The following is an 18,478-nucleotide window of genomic DNA, read 5'->3' as shown; positions in this document are numbered from 1 at the left end:
CATTGAACTTAAAAAATGGTTACTTGGTGATTATGCTACTAATATTATTTTGAATCCTGTTTCTTTGCAGGAAAATATTTTAGTCATTTCTCAACTTGGTGAGGATTGTTTTCATTACAACTTGACACTATATTTGAAAAACCCCATAAACCCAGCACTGTTGTGTGTTACGTGTTGTGATATGCCAAATACAAACGTGAGAGGCGCCATGTTTCCCTGCAACACCGCTCTTCCCCCAGGACACACCACATGCCAAACATGACCTCCGACAGTCTGCCATACAGACTGAGCAAAGATATAAATTCGTAAAGCTTAGTTTTTTTTAACATTAAAAAGAAATCATCAGTTGAGGTGGTAAAACCTTTTCCCGCTATGGACAACAGTCTTGCTCAGGGTTTACAGATCCTTCCATGGTGGGGACTGGGCTCCGGCCCAGTGGTGATAAATGAGGATTCTGAACACGCGGATACTGAGAGGGATGGGAGCGAGGCTGGGAAACGTCAGCGCCCCTGGCACGGGGCCCGGTGGCATCAGCTGAGGCCAGGGAGGAGAGGGAGAGGGGAAGTTGTTTGCAGAAACTCAGAAAGCCAGCTGATTAGATGCAGCTTGCAAACATTATGAGGAGCAGAAGGTGGGAAAGAATAATGCGAGGCCAACGCCAGAACATCTGGATGGTGCTTTGGAGCTGCAAGGCCGCTGGTACAGGGAACCCTGTTTCCCACACAATCACCCTGCAAGGCAGGGAGCAGGATCCCCATTTTGCAGATTAGGAAAGCGAAGCTCAGAGAGGGCAGAGTAGCAGCTGAACTTGTCTCTGGCTGCGAAGGCCACATCCCTCATGTGCCACTCTGCTGAAAGCGGGAGCAAGAAAGGGGACCAGGAGGCCAGGGCGGCACCGAGATTTCAGGGGGGAATCATGAGGCCGAAGGACCCTGCTTCCTCGACGAGTGGGAGATGAGTGGTGGGAGCTGGGATTACAGCCAGGAACCAGGGCGGAGCAGCGGCGGGCACCTGCAGGCACCGCGAGAACCTGGGAGTATGTAACCTGAGAGGAGCTGTGTTCATTCATTCATCCAGATTTATGTGCTTTCCTTATAATAGAGTGATTTCTTCCTCAGAGGGCTCTGCCCTCTTGCTAGCCTTAAGAGAAACTGTTGGGAGCACCTGGGGGGGCTCAGTTGGTTAGGTTAAGCATCTGACTTTAGCTCAGGTCATGATCCGGTGGTTTGTCGGGTGGAGCCACTCGTCAGGCTCTGTGCTGACAGCTCCGAGCCTGAGACTGCTTCAGATTCTGTGTCTCCCTCTCTCTCTGCCCCCTACCCTGCTCAGGCTCTGTCTCTCTCCCTCTCAAAAAGAAATAAACGTTAAAAAAAGAAAGAAGAAAAGAGAAACTGTTGGGAGGACAACCATTTGTGAAGGCAGGCTTCCAGAGAGGAATGCATTTCAAAACCACTGTCCCTGGTGAAATTCCCATTTTGCCAGCAACCCAGACGTGATCCCAAAGAGGGCCCTGAGACCCCTCCCCACACCTCAGAGAGGCTACCTATGAGCTTCTCTGCAGCATCCAGTCTAGAAAAGTCAGCCTCAATCTCATTGGGGGATAGAAGGCTGAAGTTTATTTTATTAAGTTCATTTACTTATTTTTTAGCTAGCTAGCTAGCTAAATAGAATCCCAAGCAGTTTCTGAGTTGTTAGCACAGAGCCTGATGTGGGGCTTGATCTCATGAACTGTGAGACCATGATCTCAGCTGAAACCAAGAGTCGGACACTTAACTGACTGAGCCACCCAGGTGCCCCTAGAAGGCTGAAGTTTAGACGGCCGTGTGGAAGGGAGAACCTTGGCTCAGGTGGAACTAGCACCTACCCACGGCTCTGGGAATGACCTGGGCAGTCAGTGAGCTGTGATTCACGGTGAGGGGGGGGAGGGCAGGCACCCCCACCCCTGCCACCCACACTAGGTTGCCTCCCAAGTGCTCTCATCACACTCAGGCCTTCCTTTTGCATGACACTTAAAATGCTGTGTTCTGACCGCCTGTTTGCTTGCCCATCTCCCCCGCTAAAGTGTAAGCTTCTTGAGTTCAGGGACCTTGTCTTCACTGTTGCCACATCTCTAGACATAGAACACTATAGGCACTTAGTCAAAATGGGATGACTAATAATAGCAAACACTAAAATGGCACTTACTATGGGCCAGGCTTTATTATAAAGTCCTTACGTGTATTAACTTATTTAATCCTCATGACAGCCCTTGAGGGGACTTACTGATACTATCCCCATTTTATGGATAAGCAAACTGAAGTCCAGAGAGGTTATGAAACAGGCCCAAGTTCTCCGAGCTGGTGGATGGCCCGGGGATTATGAACCCAGGCAGTCTGCCTCCCGAGCATAAATTCTGAGCCATTCCTCTCTACTGCCTCCAAATACATAAATCCATGAACTCATGACAAGCCTCAGGAGTTGTCTAGGTAAGGAATCCTAGGGTCTGCGGGCTACAGGGAGATGTGTGCCCATTAGGACATCTATCACCCTTCTCTCTTCCCTTTTTTTAAACAAGGGATCAGGAGAGCGAATGGGAAAAACAAAGGCAGCGGTATCCAGACGGAGGTCAGAAGAACTAATCAGATGTTGGGCAAATGCCCCCAAGGTCTACAACCAAAGTGCCACGCAGAGTCAGTAAAGGCAATGGGGAAGAACCCTCCTACCTCTTACGGCCCCTCAACCAACACAAGGAGAAGACAGCAGGTCGGAAAGCAGAGAGAGGTTGGTCTGGAAATCTAGGAGCTAAGCCGTGCTTCCCACGGGCGCTTCACAGAGAAATGTGGAGAGCTGCCGGTGACCTTGCAGTTGGGCCTCTTAGGCCTGAGAAAGCCCAAGCAGCTGCTGAGGGGTCAGCCAGGAACAACCTGAACTCCAAGGAGTCTGAGCATCACAAAATGTCCATGAAGCCTGTAGGGCAGGCGTGTGTACCTTTCCTGGTATGGAAACCCAGGCCACGTGGGCCAGAACCTCACGTCTCCTGGCCCCTGACCCCTGCCCTGTCCACTCACTGCTGCACCTGAGCTAACTCACACACCGGGGAAGGAAGGAGAGGGGCCCCTGGCTGCAGCCTGCCCCTGCCCCGCTGTCTCTCTCCCCTGGCTGCTGGGACTCCCAGGGAGGTCTCAACAAGGACAGACTAATTGCTGGAGACAGTTTTGGCCCTGACTCCACGACAGAGTTCAGGGAGGAGATGGTGGAGACATATGTCTGGCCACGGAGCTGTTTACAATCTACGCTGATCTCAGCCTGTGATGACAGATGGCCACAGCAGGGACTTGCGGAGGGTGCCCTGCCACACACGCCTCTCCCAGAGGACAGACACACACACACCCCTGGACAAGGCGAAGCTTGATGCTCCGGGTCACATACATGCATCGGTGCTGAACGCTCCAGGTGCAAACCTCAGGTGGGTAAGCTGGGAAGAAACTTCTGCTCCCCCAGAGCACTGGAAGGAGTGTGGGTCCTGGGGCAGCCAGACCCACACTGAATTCCTGGCTCTCCGCTGACTAGCTGGGTGACCTGGAGCCACTTTTCTTAACCTGTTTCAGTCTTGATTTTTTCATCTGTACAAGTGGGGACAGAAACTCAGTTTCATGCTTGTGAAGGTCAATTGCCTGAAACAATCAGTGTCAGACTGAAGCTAGCACCGTGCCTGGCAAAGTCCCTGCGGAACACTCAGTTCCTCCCTCTTCCTTCCTTCCTTCCTTCCTTCCTCCCTCCCTCCCTCCCTTCCTTCCTTCCTAACACAGTTTCAAGGACAGCAAGCTAGCTGCTGCCCCTCACTGGCTGGAGACACTTGGGCAAATTACTCAACCTCTCTGAGTTTGTTATCAGTAAAATGTGGAGGACAATTCCTTCCTTGGGGCTACTGTGAATACTACTGTGCAGAAACCCTGAGCATGGTACCTGTCACATGTTGGTGATTATTATAACGTTCCTTATTCCAGATTTTCTGCTTGGTGAAGTCCTAATGGACCCCCTCAAGGATTGTGGAAATTCCACCCAAAGTTGAGCTCTGACTGCTTCCTTGGGGCAGCACCAGAGCCAAAGTGGGTGTCTTGGTTACCACAAGCAGCAAGGTAGAGAGGGGTCTGGTCAGACCCTTGGCCCAGAGAGGTGCCACTCCAGCCAGCCCCACCGCAGCCCTCCCGGACCTCTCCAGGCCAGAGATGCCACGTGTTGGTGACACTGATCTGGGGTAAGGAGGGTGCTAACTTGTTCTGAGGCACAGTTCCCAGGAGGCCTCAAGTCCCTTGGAAGAAGATTTCAGAACATCCCTGAGCCAAAGAAACACAGCTTTTTCTTCAGCCCAACAACTGGAATTCTGGAAAAAAAAACAACAACCCATTTCTTTAGGGCAAGAGACTGGGCGTCTCACCCAGAGTCCCAGAGAACAGGAGCCCCACCCCAGCACAGCTGCTCCCTAAGCCGGGGTCCTCCGCCTGAGCAAATTCTCCAAGCCAAGTGCACAAGAAGCCATATAGAAGGAAGGTTACAGCTGCTTAGGGGCAGGGGTCTCAGGTCACATGGACACAATTTCCTCTTCTGTAAAATGAAGACGGTCGCACCCAGCTCCCAGAGATGTGGTTAGGGTGCAGCAGAATGAGGAATCACTCAGCGAGGTGCCTGGCACTTATTAAGTGCTCTGAAGAAACGGTTGCTAACGATGATGGTGATGATAACGACTTTGCTGCTGTGACTTGCTCTGTGGCACTCTCTGCCTCAAATCCTCCCAGTTGCTCGTATCCCCTCACACACCCACCCTCCCCAGGGCCTGGCCTCACCTGAAGCGGTCCCTGTGGGCAAGGGCCCTGGTAAAACGAAGGCAAATCAAAGCTTTCTCTCTACTGAGGGTTTCAAATATATTTGCAGACACATAATATAAACCTCCACTCTTTCAAAAATAAATTTCTTTTCCCAACTCCTTCTATGAACCTGTTCTTAGCAGGCAAACTCTCTGCAGCAGGGAGCTAAGTACCTCTGGGCACACCCCATTATATCATTGGGTTTTGATAAGCTACAGTTTTTGGTTTTTGTGCTTTTTTTTTGTTTTGTTTTTGAGAGAGAGAGAGCATGCCCACAAGCTGGGGAGAGGGGCAGGGGGAAAGAGAGAGAGAATCTCAAGCAGGCTCCATGCTGAGCATGGAGCCTGATGTGGGGCTTGATCTCATGTGGGGCTTGATCTCACAACGCTGGGATTGTGACCTGAGCTGAAATCAAGAGCCGGATGCTCAACCAACTGAGCCACCCTGGTGCCCCCAATAAGCCGCAGTTTTTAATAAGCTGTTCCTTGAGCAATGCTCACCAGAAACATCCGTACATTGGCTTTAGCCCTCCAGACCCACAGGAAGCTACCAGCTTCTCTCTGGGACAATTCTTTCAACGCATCTCCGTGAACTCTTAGGCCTGAGCTGCAGGTAGCTTCCCTGCCTGTCTCTTCAATCCCAATCTTCTTGAGGGATGTCCTTTGGGCACAAATGACTCACGACATACAACCCTGGGCAGCCCCCTCCTGGCTGTGAACTCCTACTCTAACGTCCTGAGTTTTGCTGTCTGTGGGTAGAACCAACTCTCCCCGCGATGATTAGGGAGATCTTGGTCAGCTGCGAATCAGACACTCTGTGGTCTGAAGCCTTGCTCCCCTGTCCTAGCTGTGTGACCTCGGACAAGTTGCCTGGCCCTCTCTGAGCTTCATTCTCCTCATTCGTCAAGTGGGGATAAAGACTCTTAGCTTGCAGGTAGTTTCAACGATTTAGTGAGATAAGGCAGGTGAAGAGTCCAGCATAGTGTAAAAGTTCAGCATCCAGTGGCTATTATTATTTTTAAGATGGAAAGATGCAGAACTGCCTCGAGGAGCAGAGAATCAGCAGTCCCCGGAGGTACAGGGAGGGGCTCGGGTTTTGAGGTGAACTCATCCCATGCCAGGCGGATGGACGGATGGACAGCTGGAGCCCACCACTGCGGGCTGAGAGCAGAGTGCCAGCCCCGCCTATCCCGGCGAAGGGCCTTGGCATTGACATAGCCAGTGCCAAGCCAGATGGGACAGCGGCCAACTTTCCAGTCAACCCAGATGTCTGTCTTTCTCAGACTAAAACTCCAAAATGTGGCCTCAATCAAAGTGGCTTTTGAGGGCTGTGTGCTCTTTGGACCCAGCAAGGGGACGGCAGAAGCTTCGAAAACTCCCAAGGGTTAGGAAGACGTGGCTGGGGCTGGGTCCTGGAAGGTCAGCTGTATGTCACTCAGAGTGGAGGGAGAAGGGAGGGGATCATAGGCTCCCTGAGCCATTGCCCTGAGGAAGAGGAATTTTTCCCANAAGGTCAGCTGTATCTGTCACTCAGAGTGGAGGGAGAAGGGAGGGGATCATAGGCTCCCTGAGCCATTGACCTGAGGAAGAGGAATTTTTCCGGGAAGAAAAGGGATTTGTCTGTGTCATGTAAAGAAGCCTTTGAGAGAATCCTTTTCCTCATGAGAAATAGCATCATTCTGCAGGAGCCTTCTTTGACAGTCCAGCATGGAGCCTCAGAAGCCCAGAGGTGACTTAGGGGAAGCCACGAAGTCCCGTAGCTCCCTGGCTGTTGGCTTTATTACCCCCTCTCACCCCCTGATCCTGCTAGATGAATTGAGGAATGGCAAAGTCCTTCCCTGAGGGACACAGCCTTATTGCATCAGAAGAGAAATAGAGGCTCAAAGGGGCAAAGCCACCAGGCCCAGGAATGTTCTAGAACCCAGAAGCCCTGCCTATCTTGCCAACCATTCCCAAACCCCCTCCAGCAGCTCACCCTTTCTTCTTCTGTCTCTTGCATGGTAGCCTGCTAGTCATGCCTACTTAGAGAAACATCCCCCACCCGCAGCCCCAGGCTCAGGCGTGGAGCTAGGTGTCTGGCACCCTGTCAACACAAACAGGGCTCCTCAGTCTTAGCCCGCTTCTATACAATGCCCAGCTGCACTTTAATGTGTTTTAAATGTTTGCATTCCCTGGTCTTTGTTATTTCTTGCTTGGTGTGTTGGAATGCTTGACATTCCAGGGTTTGCACCCTGGTGCCCAGCTTGCTGAGATGTGCTGCACGCAGTGGGGGAAGGGGGTGGGAGGCACTCACTGGGCCAGGGAGGAGGTGAGGGCACACACTTGGGTGTGCTGTGCTCTAGGAACTGTTCCTCACTCTCTTGGTCTCACCTGCCTATGCAATTTCCTTGGGTTGTTAAGCTCTTTCCTGTCTTATTGGCCTACTCTAATAATTCTTCATCTCTCATCCTGGATGTCACCTCCTATAAGAAGCTCTGCCTGAGCCACGAGTTTGAGTTAGGATCCCCTGCTGTGCCGGGAACGGATGTGAAGGTTGTGCACTGCACAAAAGCACCACATCTACGAGAATCACTGGCATCCTAGATTTGTATTTGTAAAGACCGTTTTGAACAAATGGAAGTAGAACCTTTCTCTAATTTGTACAAAGGTGCTATAGGACCTATCCGTGGTCCCAGTTCTGCTGTCTGTGTTCCCACAGCACGTGACATTTGTCTGGCTAGTGCTACCTGTTTATGCCCCCCCCACACCTCAGACTGTAAGCTTGGAGAAAGGAGGCACTGCTTCTGCCTCCTTCTCCACTGTCTTTCCAGGGCTTGCACACTTAGGGGCACTTCACTTTGGTGCTTCATTAATGTAAATATCTGTTGACTGAATGGAATGTGGGATATGGAAATCTCAAGGGTGGNAGGAAAAGTGGAGAAAACTTCTCTGACCTGCAGGGGGAGATGCTGAGCAGTTCAAGGCCTTGCCCCTGCCCCACCCCCTACCCCAACCATGAGCCAGTGGGTCCATTCCCTTTTCCTGTTCTAGAGGGATACTTTTTAATAATTATAACAACTACTGCTCACTGACCTAATGCTAAGGACATGCATCATCTACTCCACAGCAGTCCTACTGGCACTACTAGTGCCTCCATTGTGCAGATTGGAGCCGGCGCAGGGAAGAGGCCAGTCACCAGAGCTGGGACTGGTACCTGCAATCTGCTGTGTGCTTGAGGCTGGATGCTTAATGCTACCCTCTGCCGCTTCCCCAAAAGTTCCATCACACTCCAAAACCATCCATAATTATTTTCAATTTGGAAAATTCGGTCACTGCCCCACACCAAGTCTGAAGTTAGGAACAGCCCTGTCCCTCCCACCTTTAGGCTCTGGGCCAGGCCCCCTACAGAGCCAACCCACCAAGTCAGTTGTTGACAGGCAAAAGAAATACATGCCAGGCCTGGGCCTGGGCCCAGGAGTGGGGCCTGGGGGAGAAGACAGGCTGAGGGGGCTGAAGCCGTACTCAGGCACAGGCCCCTCACCACCCAGCTGTAAGGTAGGCATCTATGAATAGGCATTTTGCTGACTCTAACATCCTCCGTGTTTTGCGCACACAGGCACCTGGTAAGTATTTGCTGAATAAATGAACGAACAATCGAATGAATGAATACAGGTTAGGTTTTCCCACCATCCAAAAGAGGGTGGGGAACTGGGTTGCCCATATCCCAAGGCAGAGGACATTCTGGGACAGACACTCAACCCTGAGTGAGTTGGAAACGGGAAATGAGGAGGTGAGGAGGAGGCCTGGGGGCCCTTTCAGCGAAAGAATGAGGGAAACACTAAGTCACTAAATCAAGACCACTGAGCCCCCAGGTAGAAGGGGGCCAGCATGGGACAGGATCCCTAAAATCTGAGAACAACTAGCAAGAGGGAGGAACCCCTCCCAGGCAATCAGATATAGCAGGTAGTCCGGGCTGCAAGTGGGCCTGAGCTATCTGAGCTGTCAGGCCTCAGCCACCAGCCAGAAGCACCCTCAGGGCAGCTCTGGAAAGCCCACCCAGTTTACCAGCCTGTTCTACCTGTCCAGCCTCTGAGACCCTGACGGGAGATGATGTGAAGGCCAGGCCTTGGGAAAGCTTCACCCTAGACCCTGGCACCTAGCACTCACCTGGTCTGGGTGGACATGGGGCACACGAGGTCACCCCCCAGAAGGCGCCCACGCTGCCGCAGCAATCCTCTTGGGCAGTGAGCTCCAGCAAGGGGTTGGCACACTGGAAAAGAGGCCATGGACTCCTGTCAAACCCTCCCCTCCCATGCACAGAGATGTTCCCGGAAAACCTGAGACAGGACCTCAACCCCAATGTCCTGCTACGGGCTGCCTCCACCCAAGGGAGGAGAGAAGAGAGTCAGGTGATGTCCTGGAAGGAACAGAGAAACCTGCAGTCCATCCACCAAACCCTAAACCTGGGGGCAGGGCACACACCAGAGCAGAAAAGATCCGCTCTGTGCAGGTCTGCAAACCACCCCCTTCCATGTCCCCACCCCACAGATGGCTTTCCTCCATCAAACTCCAGGGAGCTATAGGGTCACTCACCATGCAGGCCTTCCCCATGAATAGGGTCTAGGCTCAGGGACACTACAAGTTGAAAGGCCAAGGAGGATCTGGGGACTCAGAGTCTATCCCTTGGCTGCTCCCTACCTCCTCCAGTTCCCTAACTTTAGGAGAGATTTCTGGAAACACCAAAATGCAACCCCAACAAAAACCATCCTGAGTCTGGCTTGGCCCATAGTGTTAGATGCTTGGACTCAGAAAAACTCACCTGATTTCCCATCACTGACTATGGATGCCTCCGGGGGGGGGGATGACTTTCATCTTTTACTCCTAAGGCTTTAGGATTTAACCTGCCTTTTCTAATTCCCTATCTCTGTGGCCCTAATCTCAACTGAATACCAAACTCTTTCTTGTCTGATGTAATAGACCTACTGTTCATGCACCCGGAGCCCTGGGCTCGGCTCCAGGAGAGGCCCGGATTTACTGGGAGCAGAGGATGCCGATGCCCTTCCAGAGGGGGGGCTCTTTTGAGTCCTCTTCAGCATGCCTGGCACTGACAAGTGTCCAGTAGAGCCCAGGTAGTAAGGAGCCCTCTCCTCACTCAGGCCATTTTATGCTCTGATCTTTCCCGTATGAGGAATAGAAGACTGCAGACATCCGTTCCATAGGACGAGGAGGAGATGGGGAAGGAGAAGGGGCAGAATGAAGGGCAGTGACTATTCTAGAAGCCCTCTGGGCTGAGGCAGGGGATGCATTCTCACCTGTCCGTTCACAGAGCTCAGATAACAGCGGCCCAGCAGTCCCGGAGGCCTGGGTGCTACCAGGGGCGGTGGCTGAGGGGCCTCTCCAGCCCGGGTGGGGATGCTGTTGCTGTCCCAGTGGCTGTGGCGGGGGCTGGCGGGGAGCCGGGGCGAGGGTCTGGTCTCCACGCTGTTCTCCTCCGGGGCCTCGCCCCGCACCCGTGCCACCTGGTGGACCTGCACAGAGGCCNACCTTCACCAAGGAGGGGTTCACGGAGGCTGGGCACAGTGGCTGGGGCAGAGCCGGGAGGCAGGGACCCACCTTCTGAAGAGGGCCCACCACCCCTGGGATGTGCAGGCCACTGGCTGTATGCCTCCCTCAAATTCTCCTTCCATTTCTTCACTCTCTGCTCAAACCCCAGGACCACTCCCCAGCGAGGACGGGATGGAGCCCAAACTCCTTCACTCTGCACCTTCCAATGAGGACCTTCATTGTCAACCAGCAAACTACCTCTCCTGCCTCTAGCTCCCCCCACAATCCTCTACAACCCCTGAACTCCTAACTGGCCTATGGGGCCCCACCTCCACACCTTTGGTCTCTCTACAGGGGAACCCCTCCCACCCTCTCTGCTTAGTCAAAGGCTATCCATTGTTCAAGGCCAACTGAAGTGTCCCTCCTCCACACAGCTTTCCTGAGCGCAATCAGGGGGCTCCCCATCCACTGACCTCCTATAGAAGTCTGTATTTTTTGGTACCCTTTACCTGGTACCTGATAATGGAAGGTGGGGGAAATGAAATGTTTTATGATGATATTCTCTTTCCTATCCAGCCCCCGCTCTACTGTTCCCTGAAGGCAGGACCCTTCCCTTATACTCTCACACCCATCATAGCACCCAGTAGGGGGCAAGTGCCAAAAATATATATATATTGATGAATTCAGAGGAAGGGCAGAGAAGTTTAGCAAGTGAAACAGAGCCCCGGGGGACACAGAAGGAGGGAGGTTTGACCGGTCAGTTTCCCTGCCCTCCACCACAAGGCCAGCACCCCCGTGCCCTGACCCAGTGCACCCCCAGCCCTGCACTCACCCAGCTGGTTGGAGAGAGGCAATGTGAAGGTGGACTGCCTCAAGGGGCCTTCCAGCAGGGCCCTGTGGCGGGAGCCCCTCTCGGGATGCCCCCTGTCCAGATTCGGGACCGGCAGGTGGCAGAACTTCCCGGTGGAGTTGGTAGGGCACCAGCACTCATCCCTGCCGATGCAGCGGCCTCCGTTCAGGCAGGGAATCTGGCAGAAATCTATGACATTGACCTCAAGGTGACTGCTGATAGAAGGACACGGCAGCACCCACCATATGGCCAGCGGGTGAGCACAGGTTAGCAGGGGGAGTAGGAATGCAAATCTGGGTGGCTTGGGGGGTCCAGCACACCCTGAAATGCAGGAAATTTCCAGGAGGGTGGGAATGAAGAAGGCTAGACAATAAAACCAGCCTTTGCTTTCCTAAAGAGCCCTTTCATGCCTTGCCTGGACCCCACTGTGACCTGGGGGACAGTAGCAGTGGCACTACTAACTTCCTCGCTTCTTTAGGGAGGAAACATGGACTCAGGAAGGTTATGTGACTTGCCTAGAGTCACACAGCCAGGCTGTGACAGAGCTGGGTGACTCAGCTCTCTGTGTAAGTGGAGACAACTCACAGAAGCCACAGTATGAAAGCAGTGGGGACTTCCTTCCTGCAGGAGGTCTGGGCTCCTGCCCAAGGCAAGCNAACTATCTCAGGGGGAAAGGACTCACAGATTCGGAAGCCAGACTTGGGGTCATGCCCATGGCCACCCTGGCTATACAGGGTGGTGGTGTCGCCACGTTCACAGCTGTTGGAACAGTGTCCATGGGCACAAGTCTGCTTGCAGATGGTGGGAGTGAAGACGATCTTGATCTTCTTGATTTTCTCAGTGAGGTTCAGCCCTGCAGAGAGAGGGCTTGGGTCCAGGGGGCAGGGCTGAGAGGCACAGCTGTGACCTCCAGAGGCTGGTTAGAAAGGCCCATGGGGTTAAGGGGGAATCCATCCCAAGGGCATTTGCTAAATACTTACTGGAATAAAGGTCCCATAGTGGGGGCAGGGTAATATCTTTGAGGAGCTCACAGTCCAAAGGCCGTTGAGGGATGCCACAGGGCCAACCATTAAGCTCATGCCTTATGCAGATTAACTCTTATCCCTCTTGGGGGAGTGTTATTTTAGGTTGATCCACTAGAAATTACCATTTTTGTAGGTTAAAATGGCTGAATATTGGCAGTGTTCCTAATCGAATATTCCTATTTTACAGATGTGGAAACAGAGGCCCAGAGAAGGTTGGGTTGCCCCAAATCACACAGCTAGCAAGTGCTGCTGATGGGCTTTGAATCAGCAGGCAGAGAGAAAGGACTGTAGCTCAGACTTGCCCGAGCAGAGTTCTCTAAGAGAAGTGGAGGAAGATAGAGCCTACAAGAAATATTAGAGTCAGGTTGTGGGGCACCCTGGTTCCCAGAACAAGGATGGGTGATTTACTTGGTTGGTAGTGGGAAGCCTTTGAAAGTTTTTGATAAAAGATCAAAGGGGGAAGTGTGAGGGGCTAGTGTCCTCCCAGCCAGAGTGTGCAGGTGGAAGAGGAGGTAGGTGACCAGTTGGGAGGTCACTTTGGCCATTCCAGCTGGCTCTGTAACACAGGTGGCAGCAGTGGAAATATAGAGGAGGGGTGTTCATTCAGGATGGGGAGCCCAGGGAGGGAAGCCAGAGGGAGAAGGGTTGAGGAGGGACATTTAAAAAGTCTATGTAGACCATGTGTTCAAGAAGCCAGCCCGTGAAAGGAGAGAGAGAGAGGAAGCCCAAGGGAAGTGGAGAAATAGTTCTGTGGGTGTTTGTGGTCGTGCATGTGTGTGAGCGTGGGGAGCTGACCAAGTGTATTTGCTGATGGGAAGGGGCTGGTAGAGGAGATGGTGTGAAAAGGGAAGAGAAACAGTGGACGGGGGGGCGGGGAGAAGAGTGCAAGGGATGGTCTAACATTCTAGAGGAATCAAGAAGGCGGACTCCCCACTTTCCAAGATGGCAAGAAAGGCCGTCATGGACTAAAAAAAGGATTGAGGACTGACAGGGATAAACCTCGAGAACATTACACTAAGTTATAGCAGACACCAAGGGCCAAGTATTGGATGGGCTCTGTTTATGACATGTCCAAGATAAGCAAATCTGTAGAGATAAAGGTTAGTGGGGCCCGGAGCTTGGGGGAGGGCGAAAGAGGCTTAATGGGCATGCGATTTCTTTTTGGAGTGATGACAGTGTTCTGGAATTAGATAGTGGTGGTGGCTGCACAGAGTTATGAATCCACTAAAAACCACTGACGTGTAGGCTTTAAAATTGTTCATTTTATGTGAATTTCACCTCGACTTTTAAAATGGAAAAAAAAGAAAGGAGGTCAGCTCAGGCACAGGTGCAGGCAAGGGTGTGGCGTCCATGGTCACATGCTGGGCCAGGTGGGCAGGAAGGTGAGGAGCTCTTCAAGGTGGGGCATGGTGTCAATGTGCTGATGGGATGGCACTTGGGAAAGTGGGGGGCAGCTTGGAGTAGCTGCTTTGAGGGATGAGAGAGAGAGAGAGAGAGAGAGAGAGAGAGAGAGAGAGAGAGAGCAGACACACAGGGAAGGACTGTTGGGCAATGACCAGAATATGCCGAGGCCTGAATCTGCAGGCGTGGTCAGGTGTCTCCTCTAGAAAGCAGAGGCCCAGCTGTGGGTGCTAAGAAAGCAGCCGGTCAGCTTGGTCCAGGAGGTTTGCCGATTGCAGGAAGGATGAGGTAGAAGGAACAGGGCCAGGGAGGTGAGGTTCATGGCTGGATAGGAAGGAAGCAAAGGCAGGACATGTGACAAGGCAGGGTCTCCGACCAGCTGGTTCGGGGACCCTTGGGGCACGGCACAAAGCAGGCATCTGACAACTGCTGGTTGACTGGCTGAGAAGATGAGGGACAAGGTGAAGCTCAGCCCCTCTGTGAGAGGGGAGGGGAAGGTCAGAAATTTAGATGCCCTGCTCTTCTAGGACCCCGAGACGGGGCATCCTTACCCCAGGGGAATGACGGGTGGTCCAGATACGCTGCCTGCTGGGTGCCATCCCTCCGCTCAAGGCCCGGCCCTACGGGCAGGGCATTGGAGGTGAGCTGACCGCTGGCTGCGGTGGTTGGGTAAAGCCGGACCGTCCGGGACAACCCCATGTGCTGCTGGGAGGGCTGGGTCTGGCTGAGCCCACTCAGGGTCCTGTGGAGATAATCACGGTACAGGGGTTTACCGCCGAGAAGCAGCATCCCTGTATCTCTGTCCCCTCTCGGGGCCGCTCACCCCCGTCTCTGTCCTAGAAAACTGCTCTCTATTTGGCCACCTTCTCTCCACCCCTGTGCAGTGACTCAGGGACATGGAGGCACCCTGAGGTAGGGGGAGTGAGGGAAGGGCTGCCAGTTTGTTCCATGGGAGTGCCTATCCCTATGAGGAGTAGCCAGGCTTTCGCTGGGTTATTCTGGGTTAGTCAGAGTCTCTCTGAGCCTCAGGGCCCTCGACAAAAAATGAAGACGTTAGACTGGTCTCCTGTGGCTCTGACATTCTGAGAGTCTTTGAGACTCTTAGGGACCAACCTCTGCCCCCAAACCGAGTCCTGTGCCTACTCCCTGCTACTTCATAATTCACCCCTCAACACAAATTACCTGTGGACTGGGTGCCCAGCAAATGCTTATTCATAGATTGATTCAGGGCAGAGCCTAGAATATGCCTCTCATTTATTTTCATTGTACAAACAATATAACAGTATTCAAGGAGAAAAAAACTTAATTCTTCACCCCCCCGAGCCCCACCCTGCAAATACTTTGCACATTTCCTTTCTTTCTAATGTTTTTATTTATTTTTGAGAGAAAGAGAGAGCATGCGTGGGAGAGGGGAAGAGAGAGGGGGAGACACAGAATCTGAAGCAGGCTCCAGGCTCTGAACTGTCAGCACAGAGCCCAATGTGGGGCTCGAACTCACGAACCACGAGATCATGACCTGAGCCAAAGTCAGACACTTAACCAACTGAGCCACCCAGTCGGCTCTACATGTTTTCTTTAAACCTTTTCTCAAATCTATGTTCTTACCCTATTGTCATCACCTGTAGGTGCACCTTGAGTTTTTTTTTTTTCCACTTAACATTAGATCACACTTTATACAACTTCAGTTTTCATATTTTATCATCGCAATTACTACACAATAGTCTATCAGAAGACAAATCACAATTTATTTAGATACAATTACTGAGATTGTTTTTAATTTTTTATGAAACATTTATTTAGCTAGTTATTTTTGAAAGAGAGGGCTCAGGGGAGCGGGGGTGGGGGGTGGGGGAGAGATAGAGGGAGAGAGGTGGGTGGGAGGGGAGAGAGAGAGAGAATCCCATGCTGGCTCCGCACTGTCAGCACAGAGCATCACAGAGCACCCTAGAAAGATGAAAGATGTCCTGCCCAGTTCTTCACTGTTTTGAACTTGACCAACAAAGAGATCCCCAATCTGGTCAAGGTAGGAACTCAAAGGATTCTTTCTTGGTGATTTGTTGACAGTCTTATCTTTGCTGTCCCTTGTTTCTCTAATGGAACTCAATGCTAATGGCCCCAAGATTCCTGAGTCCAAATTTTAAGGCTAGTGGTTAATGTTGCAGAGAAGAAAAATACCACCACCAACAAAGAAACTCATGCCTTCCCTAGTTGTAGACAGGACCTGGCTGTGCCGAGGAGAGAATGACGATTAGGCCAGGCAGGTTTCAGTTCTTCCTCTTCTAGAAGAATGGACTTGAGCAAGTCACTTAGTTCCTCTGAGCCTCAGATTCCTCATTAGTAAAATAGGAATAGTGATACCACCTCATGGGGCCGTAGGGAGGGCTAAGAGAAACATTGAGGCCACATGGTTGCTTTGCAAATATAAACAAATGGTCACAAGTCAACAAATATGCCCCATATTTAAAATCACATGAACAACCACAAAAAAGAAGTGCTAGATACACTTTAGACATGCCTCTGAAAATTCTTCTTTATCTAAGGGGGATAAAAGACTCCCCAAAATACTTTGTTATACTATCCACACATCCTTATATGTAAAGGGCCAAGTGCCCAATCTGGTGTTCACACAAATTTTAACAACCAGAGCCTCCTGAACCCAATCCATTATCATCTACTACTGTGATGGGGATTTGAGGTTAAATGACAGAAATCAAAAAGTTCTGCCTAGTCTGGGAGGTTCACAGCAGAATAAAGGAGGAAGCCCTTGGTTCTTTGATAGTTTCTACCTCCTCCACCGAAAGTACCCCTATAAGGAAATTGCCATCTCCCTTAATAAGCCCCAGCTTAGTCATTGGAGGGAGGCACTGAGGCCCACAGTGTGAACAGGGGTGCGAGTCTCTTGGTCATCTCTGGTTGGTTGCTTGTGCCATCAGCACTTAGAAGACCACAGGCAACTAGGATGGGGTGTAGACGGTGAGCTGCGAGAATCTGTAAGCCCAGTGGCCGGCTTTGTGTTATCTTTGCACTCCTTTCTCTTAAGTGAATCCCACGCCTTTAGCAAAACCTGTTTGTATGCCCCATACTAGTCTCAGGTTATGGGACATCAAGAAAAGGCTGTGGCACCATGTTCTGCTCAGCGTGGTTTAATGAAGCAGTGTCCCCTTAAGGACAAGCGTGGTGGCAACAGAGGCAGGCTAGAGGTTCACTGAGAAGGTGACTTTCTTGGACCACAGCCCTTTGGGAGAGGTTGTGTCCACTCAGCCTTGGAAGAGCTGCTTTGATTTCATCAAAGGATAGCGGTTCTCAGACTCTCCTGGCACAAGAATAGAATTTGCTATCTCTCTGGGACTGTTCCAGGGAAGTCCTGGCAAAGCAGCCACAATGAACCAAAACAGCTGCCTCTAGACTTTAGGATCTCGTGGATCAGTAAAACTTTGAAACAAATGTAGAGGAACAACATAAAGTTGCCAATTTTTAAATTTAGGTAAGACACACACACACACACACACACACATACACACACACACACCCCTACCAATTATTACTGCCATAATTCCATGAAAGAAAAGACATTGCAATGCCAAAAGAAACATCTATGAATAAAGCTTTAACCTTATGGAAACCTTACCATATTGACTTTACTTATTTTCTTCATTTCTTCCTGGACCAATAAAAAATTCATGACAAGCTAGCACCAAGCCAAGGGGAAGCCACTGGGCTACACAATCCACCAGGTCTGCTCTAGTCTAAGGACATTCAGCCAATTTGGGAAGAAGACGTCCTGTCCTTGCTGGCTGGGATCTTCAGACCCAGTGAAAAATTGCCTGGACAGTGCATACTCACGAAGGCATGGCATACCAGGATGCCACTCAGTTAACTGTGGGGTGCCCACATCACACCACCCTTAAAAGATATTTAATACTGAGATTTTCCAAACCAATGGGGAGACAAATGGATGAGAGCCTCTATGCCTTCCACCCCATCCAAGTGCACCTGAGCTTGGAGGCTCCACTCCATCTAATTTATAAATTGGGGTTCCAAATACCATTTCGATTGAAAAGGCTTCTGCTGCTAAAAGAAAGTTTAAAAACATCACTATAAGGTGCACGGAGTAGTCAGAGCTACCACACTGAGCACTGAGCCAGGTGCTTTAAATGCATCATCTCATCCACATTATTTTATTGAATGATGCAAGTAAGTTGCAGAATAATATGGATGATATCCTTCCAGGTTTGTGTCTTAAGAAAAACTTCCCTCTCACCCCCCTCATAGCTATTTATACAGGGACAGGAAAGATCTGGAAGGATCTGTAAACAGTGGATACTCCTGTTTCTGTAATTTTGGCATTTTTTTCAATAAAAACTTTGGACTTTTTTACAGTAAACATGCATCGTTTTGTCATAAAAATAAATATCTATTTCCCACAGCAGCTCCATTTTATAGATAAAGAAACTGAGGTTCAGGAAAAGCATGGGAAATGCGTGCAAATACCAGGATCCAAGGTGGACTGCGGTGGCTAACAGAGGTGCAGGGATTCAGACTTAAGAAAGATTGTGACATTTGAGCTGGGGCTTAAGAGATGGGTAGGATTTTCACTGTCCAACAAGAAGAGGAAGACATTCCAGAAAAGAAAAATAACAAGAAAATCGATGGAGGAGGGAAGCATGGGCCATATTTAAAGGAGAATAATGAGCATGGTTAGATTAAGCATAGAATGGGGGGCAGGGGGGAGGAGAAGGAAAGGAAATAACATCCAGTCAGTGCCTACAGGCTAGCAGGCATCATTCCAGGTGTTTTACATAATATATCACTTACTTGTCCAAACAGCCCTATGAT

At 51.0% G+C, this 18,478-nt stretch overlaps 1 protein-coding gene across 1 annotated transcript in view; it reads right to left on the bottom strand.

Moving 5' to 3' along the window:
- LTBP2 (latent transforming growth factor beta binding protein 2) overlaps nt 1-18,478 on the bottom strand; it is a 105,764-nt gene that overhangs the window by 38,530 nt on the left and 48,756 nt on the right. The window contains 6 exon segments of the mRNA XM_077750763.1: nt 8,990-9,092; nt 10,135-10,363; nt 10,365-10,392; nt 11,199-11,405; nt 11,899-12,069; nt 14,194-14,384. Coding sequence (XP_077606889.1) covers nt 8,990-9,092; nt 10,135-10,363; nt 10,365-10,392; nt 11,199-11,405; nt 11,899-12,069; nt 14,194-14,384 — 929 coding nt within the window.

The sequence above is a fragment of the Crocuta crocuta genome, unplaced genomic scaffold (assembly GCF_008692635.1).
Source record: "Crocuta crocuta isolate KB4526 unplaced genomic scaffold, BGI_CrCroc_1.0 scaffold186, whole genome shotgun sequence".
NCBI classification, from domain to species: Eukaryota; Metazoa; Chordata; class Mammalia; order Carnivora; family Hyaenidae; genus Crocuta; species Crocuta crocuta.
The sequence above is the reverse complement of the archived record's forward strand: the minus strand, read 5'-3'. Positions and strand labels throughout refer to the sequence as shown.